At 39.6% G+C, this 8,639-nt stretch overlaps 1 protein-coding gene across 1 annotated transcript; it reads right to left on the reverse strand.

The window, feature by feature from the left end:
- Positions 1-250: 250 nt before the first annotated feature.
- On the reverse strand, positions 251-4,954 carry oaz1b (ornithine decarboxylase antizyme 1b). Its single transcript, XM_029516524.1, is given in 6 exon segments — positions 251-1,350; positions 1,441-1,526; positions 1,808-1,980; positions 2,330-2,416; positions 2,418-2,469; positions 4,759-4,954. Coding segments are annotated over 6 exon segments (654 nt in total). The 5' UTR covers positions 4,884-4,954; the 3' UTR covers positions 251-1,219.
- Positions 4,955-8,639: the final 3,685 nt, after the last annotated feature.

Below are 8,639 nucleotides of genomic sequence, written 5' to 3' on the forward strand. Positions count from 1 at the left end.
ACCAGCACACATTACGTTGTTTCATACTAGTTATTTTCATGATGGAAGGCAATCGAATGTTATATTGTACTGCGTCTTATTACAGATTTCCATAGGTGGTTATATGACAACTGCGTGCTTTAGATCTGCAGAAGAAACAGCTGATTACAGTATGGTATATTTAACAACAAAAAAGGGGACTGAAGCAACAATCCAAAGTTTCAGTTACAATGTGCTGATAGGATTAACAGATGGGCTTAAGTAGATGGGACAGAGACAAGACTATTTATTTGTTTTATTATCACAGAAGCACAACAGGTACCACTATGCAGGTGAACAACAAACTCATTACTATCATGAAAAACAAGTTGAAAAGGAATGCTAACCCAAAAAAAAGGAAAGACCAATCACAGCAATATTCTTCCGGAACAAAATACTAAAATATGGTCAGATATACATGGTAGAAAGACGCAAAAGCACTTTGGATTATTCACTTTCTTGCAACTTTGTACCAACACTCATCGTAGGATCTTGAACATGAAACTGACACATGCAACAGCATTCATCTCGTCACTCCACCTCTAGCCTACATGGTTTCACTATCCAGCTATGAAGTACCAATTATTGGGGCTGTCACTCAAAAATAACTTTTCAAAAAATTCAAATACTTTTAAGATGATATTAGTGCTGCAAAATGAAACTGGTCCCGCTGAAATGTATCAGTAATTCAGTTCAAAGAGAAAGAAAATATGAGACAAATTTTGAATCCATAATCAAGCCAATCATATGACAGCCGGAGTACCCGAGTGTAAACCTGATGACCTTTTGTTTTACATTCAAGAAATGAAGAATCCTCCATCTTTATCTATCGTCTAAAAGGAAATAAGAGTTGACCGGAAAAAAAAATTATGGCAAACTTTTAATTTATAGCTATGACAACTGCAGTCTGATTTGAAGTCCAAAAAACAAAGCTTCCCTCCTTTCAGGTGACAACATCAATTCATTTTCAATGGAAACAGGATATTAAAACACACAAATATAGATGGTGGAAACAGGAGATGCGCAGCTTACATATTCCCTTGAACACAAAAAGCTTGGGGGAATGAATGTTTGTATACAGAGAGCTACAGCAAAGAGTTAAACACAGATGGACTATATGGGTAAGCTGGGGTGGGGGGGCAAAACATACGATGGGAATGAAAGGGGGAGAGAGGATGAAGTGGAGGGGCTATCCAAAGAGCTACTCCTCGTCCGAGGAGTCCCTGTCAAAATTGTAGGCCATGAAGAAAACGTCGGGTCGAGGCGGGACGAGGGCATGGCCCGGTTTCACAATCTCAAAGCCCAGGAAACTGAAGGTACGCACCAGTTTAGCTGAAGAAGTAAAGTAGGGACAAATGAAATCAAGATGAAGTACATGTTGTGTCAGAGTGGAAATGGTGTGCTGAGAAAACTGCAACATACCACGATCATCTCTGTTCTTGTAAAAGCAGACAAACACGCTAACAACTTTCAGATGTTCTTCAGCATACTCCAGGAGAGCCGCAAAGCTGCAGTGAAAACGCAGCAGGTTAGAAAATGGAAATTTGTAACTCCAAGGCAAAGACACACAAGAACAATGACTGGATCTCCATCATCAATTATATTATTTACTGCTCCAGGCTTTCCCATCTGTGTTCTATAACCAGCTACAAATATCGCAATCAACACTGAGATCCACAGGCACTCTATCCTGCCATAAATTGTTGGTTTACTCGCCTGTAACATAGCTCAGGTGTGCCACAGTAGAGACCCAACACTATATTCCATTTGAGCCTTTTCCTATTCTCACCTCTCCTTGCTGCCTTCAGGAAGAGGGTCAAGAGGTATCTCCACATAGAGTGCGCTGCTGCTTAGGACAGCATCCCACTGTATCGCCTTGGTCACAGTGGGACGACTTTGGAAGTGGAGTATCCCCGGACGACCATTCCCTGCTGGCTCCTCCGTTACAGTCAACCTTCGGTCCTGGAAAATACATGAAAACAATGTATGTGAAACAGTGGATGACTTTAATCCATCAAAGTTGTACAAGTATAATTCAACTACATGGAAATGTGGTCAAAATAATAAGAATACATGAGCCTTTGGTCCAGAAAAGCAAATGATCCTATAAATTTGCAAAGGAAGCAAAAGTGGATTGTGTTTCATCCCATGCAGAGTACTGAATCAGACAAAAGCTGAGTCCAACACATCATCACATGACATAAATTGTTGAATTACTTGAGCTCCTATACTAGTGACAGGTTAGCTGCAGTATGTATTTCCATTTAAGCTCCTCAGATTACTTTTCAGCAATGCACATATCTAGACTTACTGAGTAGACCGGCCGAGCTGAAGGAGTGTGATCCCGTGTACCATTCCCTCGCCCACCTGGGATCTTCAGGGGTGGGAGAGGGGCATCAGGAGCACCACAGAGGCCCCGGGCCGCGGGTACTACTACAGTGCATGGACAGACTGCATGAGGGAGAGATTCAGAGAAGACACAGTCAGAATACTAACAGAAATTTTCTAGAATTAAACACATTTTGTATAACTAGATGTTGTATGTTCAAGATGTATATTCAGAACTGTTATATAACCAAAATATCAAAGAAATGTCACAGCCTTTGCACAGAAATGCATGGATGCATGAGACCATGCATCCATGCAGGTGCTCCAGTATGCACATGGGCCACTGAAAACTACAGCCTAATATTCCAAGAGTTAAATTATAAAAGATGCTCCCTTCACACTGTCCATACAAGCTGAAAGGTCAGAAACACTACACTGCTAGAAAACAAAACAAAAAAAGAAAGCGCAGACTCATTTTTGTTAGGGCTGTAAAGAGGGTTGAACTTTGGTGCTACAACCAATTTCAGTTGTAATCCCTAATTCTTCAATGTTTTGCTTGAGTGTCTAAAATCCACTCAACCGCTAAAATTCTGTTTGGTTTTATTAATAAAAATATATATTTCTCAATTAAGCTATGCAATTTTTTCCCAAACAGTTAACTTTAACAAATGCTGCAGCTACTAACATTTAACTGCTCAAGCCACAACATGTGTTACACCAGCAGGCATGACGCTCATTCAGACCACTTACAGTTTATGCTCCCCTAAACAATGGTGCTGTGTATGCGAAGCTGTTAACAGAATGTGTACAAGAGTGGTACACCAATGCAGCAGGATGTGGTAAGAGGCACCCGGCCCAATAAGTTTTCCACTGAAGCACAACAACACACTTTCATTCTTTACCTCAGGTTTTAGCTTGGTTAGTGGAAAGCGCATTATATGCAATCAGAGCCAGTCTCTTGGGGAAATTTTTTTTAATTTATTAAACTGAAATTAATCTGTTGCATATTGTGACATATACAGACATCCTGTGGCCTCTGAAGTAATTGCTACAATGGAGCAAACCTTCTTGGGACTAAAAGTTTTTTGCAAATTCCTAAAATATAGAAAAACTGAAATATCACACTGACACGGGCCCTTGACGCTGTAAAATAGTCCACACAATTTTAGCAGCAATTACAGCTTGGAGTCTTCTTGGGTATGACGCAACAAGTCTACACATCAAGGTCCTTCTTGTTCTGTCAGGTTGAAAGAGGGGCCGTCTGTGCAGACCCATTATCATGTCTGTTCCACGTCTTCCATGTAACAATTATGGGTTCACCAGTGTGCATTGGGAACATTATCTAATTTCTGTTATCCTTGTTTAGATCTGTCTTCACACCATCCTGTCTGAATTCTGCACTCACTTCCTTTGTCTTTAAGACTTGCTCCGATATGCCTTGCCAGCTGTGAGGCTTCATGTAGACTGGTGCATTATGTCCGATCTTCATGTATTCATCACGGTCTTTTAAAAATGCAGAAACATCTCACAGGACGGAGGAAAGTAAAAGCTGTCTGAATAGCTCCTATTATATTGGATCCGGTCTGTACGTCATTACACACACCTGATAACACTTCAAATTAATCCGATCTACTTAATGATCAACCACAAACTGCCTTCTTTATAAATATGTATATTAAAAACATTGGAGCACGTGGCACCGCGTCACCGCGTACGCCAATTACGTAGCCAGTCGCGCGGCCTTCCGCGTTGAGCTGTCAGTTACGTAATAATAAAGCATTCAGTTATTAGCTCAAGAGACTAACGTTGCCAGAAACGTGTCCACCTGGAGACTTCAAATAAAATAAATAATAATAAATAAATATACACGATCTTACAGCCTGGTGTCACATAACTATGATCGGGCTTTAAACGGCTCAGACGCGACGAACTCGGTCATCAAACCATCTCAAATTCCTTTTCTGGTCTTAATTTGTCATAATCCGTATTTAATCAAATTGGTAACTGTCTCAAATCACGACCCTGATAAAGTGTTTTAATTTCCATTTTCTGGATTGAAACGTTGACGTCATGTGGCGTAGTTAGCCAGAGTCACGCAACAGCTTCGACGACGCACGTAGCTAACGTTAGCTAACGCTAGCTAATTTAGCGCTGCTCCGGCTGTCTGTCCGAACAGCAGGTGGACGTCCGTAGCTCTGACATGACAGCCTTTCAATGTTATACGGGTTGTTGGTGTTTTAAGACGGCTGTCTTAAAGCACGGCACCGGTACTTCGGGGATTCGACGTGTTATCAGTGCATTTAAACACGTATTACTTCCGCTTATCTGTGGCCACAGGCTGGGTTAGCTTAGCCACCCCTCCCCCACACCCCGGCTAGCACTTAGGTGCGGTATTTCTAATCGTTTACTTACTTTCCGATCATGTCACAGATGGGGTTACTTAAATCCGCCATGGTAGTAAAAGATTGGTGTTTTCCTTCTTTCTCGCGAGCAAAGCAGTGACTGTTTAGGATCCGCTGGAGGTTGGATTTTACCATCCGGCCTCGGATAGAGACACGACGGGCTGACTGCTCTCGGCTATGCTCTGCTAGGAAGTGATCGGCCGAACAGTTGGAGCTTGTAGAAAACAGCGGAGTCAAGTTACCCATAATGACGACAATGCACTTCCTCTTCGACTTCAACATAAAGGTTGGATTGAAACGCAAACTCGTGTCGATTAAATGAAAATATTATTTGGGTTTTCACTAACTGCAACATCTGCAACCATATTAATAAAATTTAACAAACACGAGGAGCTAAATTGTGTTTTTATACACACAAATATAACTGAAGATACTTAATTCTTCTTGTCTGGGCTAAACATGGAACACTTCAAAATACTGAAATCTGCCTCCAAAGTATTCATAAAGTTTACTTCTCAGTTATCGATTGTAAGTTCTGCTGATTGAACCCCCCAAATTTTAGTGAAATTGGTTGATAAAATTTAGTGTGTTCTGCTGTATATGTATAGATTTGGAAAATCCTGAAAAACGCCAATAAGTGTTTTATAAACCTACAATTTTCATAGTCAACAAAGCACATATGCATTAAAAAATACAGTGTGTTTTCTGTCTTACTCACAACTTACAAGTATAGACAAACACAATTAAAATGAAAGTAATATTCTCACTTAAGGCAACAATAAAGTGTTATCTTGTGTTATTAAGAGCAAGTAGGATACTTTCTTTTAACAAAATAAAATATGTAACACAAAACAAATTCTTGGTCTAGACCTGAGTCTACTATCTACTATCTAAACTACGATCTTTAATTCCTCTTAAATGTATTCGGGAACAAACATAAAAACGTGTCCTTTCAAATAAACATTTATTGTGAAAGCGGAATACGTCGTTACAGCTACGCCCAGAAATCAGCTCTTGTTTAGCTTCACCCATGCTAACAAGCTAGTGCTAACCAGGAAAGCTAGATGCTAATGCGATGATCGGAAATCGACTGGCCCTGACCTGCGAGCACAGTTCAAATAGTCATAAAAATGTCGTAGAATATTTTTTATTGTCGATACTAAACCACGATCGTAACCGTCACATGGAAGTTAGTGTTTCACAGGGAGACAAACTACACGTCCTCGCCGTTTGTGCCTTTAGCTAAGTCGCTGCCGAGCAGAGAAAACAAATAGCCGGTGTTGTGTTAGCCGCCGTTCTGCTAGCAGCTGTGTTTACAGGGCTGTCTAATGGAAAAGTACCAAGGACAGACAAACACAAAGGCACAGGACCGGACGGCCCCCTTTAACATGACTGACTTTCTGTTATCAGCACATTTAATCCAACTCCCAAACTGAGCCGTTGGATCAAATAGATTGTTCAATAGTTCACGTGTCTGGGTGTCAGATGTTTACGTTGCAGATTAATATTTACATACAAAACAGTTTATGATACAACGATTTGTTACACATTGAACTACTCTGGGGAAAATATATAAATTAAATAAAATAAAAAAAGAACTGGCACAACAAAAAGAAAGCACAAGAGGAACTCAGCATTGCTTCACTTGCGTCCACTTCCACGTTAAATTAATAAAATACGTACAATTAAATTAAGAAAATTATAGAGATTACGTCAAAACAGAAGTGTTGTGCATGTGGCCATCTCATGTGGAGTTATTCATGATACTGCTGCTGATACTTCACTACTTTTACAAAATGTTAAAGGAAGGTATTGTTTATAATGTAGCTTGTGTTAACAACTTGTCACTTTTACCCAAGTAATACTTAAAATCTATTTGCCTGCTATGTAGGTTTTAATGCTGTGGTGTGGCTTCTTTTGCCTGAAAAGATTATACTTAGTTTTCAACTTAACTTCAAACGTGATGGGGAAAAAGAAGGTGAAGCAAAACTTTGGGCTTCAGGATGGTCGTGATTGGACAAAAGTCAGTGTGCTGTGACTTCCTCCACATGGTGGCGACAAAGAGGTCGTATTTCACCACAAACACATATATCATGATTTCATGAAAACCACCAATTACCAATTCACAATGAAGATTGATTGACTTTTTTTTGTAAGAAATTAACTGATTCACTTCAAAAGTAAATATTTGTATTCCTGTGTTTGCAAATGAAACTAGCCGTTTTTCAAACTTCACAAAGATATCAAACTGGACTTTCCTGTTTCTGTTGCTTGGATCTGATCCTCCGAAGTGAACCTGCCCTTGAGCAGGCTAGGAGTTCAGCATGGTTATTTACCCAGGTGAGACATGAACCACCATCATCAAGACTGAAAGCCAAATGTAGCATTAAACTTGAGGTTAAACCTGAAGTTACCTAACGGTCAAATCTGGTTTTGCACTACAGGCCTAGGGTGGTATAGTTTTTGGGTGGTATGGTTGGTATAACAACATTCAACATTTGATTGGGAAAGGCATTCTTCCCTTTGGAAACCTTGTACATTCTTACTCAAGGACGTCTCTGCCCTAGCAGGAATTAATCTGAAGCAATTTCCCTTGCCATGTACACATCCAGAGAATCTGACAGTAAGGTTCAGTGGTAGACAGATAGCTATGTTATGATAACAAACTGAACACAATCAGATATAAACATAACCAACCCATGGCTTCACATACTTGCAATCAGACTTTATTATGATTGAGTACAAAATGTGAAAATAGGCACACTTCCACACTGCACATTGGCTACTTCAGTGAATCTGGGGGAAAAAATAATATTAAGCGGATAAATCAGGAAAAAGTGTGACAGTAATAGAAATACCTGTTAGTATATGGCAATTCTCATAAAACAATACTAACTGCGATGAACTTGAAAAACACATCCTAATTTTTTTGTTATTGATATTCTTAGATTTTAGTTTGATTATTTAGTCAATTCTTTCAAAAACAGTTTTAATTAGAGGTGAAATGTTATAAAGCATCCAAAATATGACTGAGTTTTTTAAATGCATGAACTTCCATTCTTTCCTACTTTATAGTTCTACTGCTCTTAATTTCAAGAGGGAGTATTGCTTACATATTACAAACTGTATTTCCATTCAGGTGTACTCATGTCTTGCCTGGCGGAATGAATTACAGTGCACTGGGTTCATGTTAAAGGGATAGTTATACATTTTGTGAGACGCACATTGGTCTGCTTGAATCAAGAAAGCGGTCAGCTGGATCATTTTATTTTTGCACAGACTGGAAATAGGGGGTCGATTACCCTGGTTCTGTGTGTAGCTAATAAAATACCCGTACCACAACCATTCAAATCCATTATTAAAAATGTCTTTCTGAATCATTGAAACCGCAGGAAAACAATAGGAATATAAATGACAGGATGTGGTTTCACTGGGTTATTTACTGGGTTATGTGGTGCTGCTGCATTGTTACTGCAGGACAGAGGGATAGCTGTTTCTTCCAGCGTCCAGTGTTTATACTAAGAGAAATCATGTGATACAAACACAGCTCTAACAATCTTCTTCACAGTCCAATCTGCTCATTAGAGTTTCAGGAAAACCTCTTAACATATCAACTTAATGTTTGCTTGTTTTTGCAATATTCACATGGGAGTGATCGCGGTGTGATGACTGGAGAGCACGTGTTAGGGTGATTATTAGGTTCAGGAAATAAAAAGGGGAAACACAGATAACCGCTTTAATAATAATAATAATAATAATAAGGCAAGTAGCATCGCTCCTCCAGTTAGGGTTTTATTTTGGCCTCCCGCCCGCTCATTCAAGTTTGTCCCTCGCCGCCATCCGTCGGCCATCCGTCGAAGAAGAAGAGGAAAAAAAAAAAAAAATCAGAAA

Source organism: Echeneis naucrates, chromosome 12 (assembly GCF_900963305.1).
Source record: "Echeneis naucrates chromosome 12, fEcheNa1.1, whole genome shotgun sequence".
Lineage (NCBI taxonomy): Eukaryota > Metazoa > Chordata > Actinopteri > Carangiformes > Echeneidae > Echeneis > Echeneis naucrates.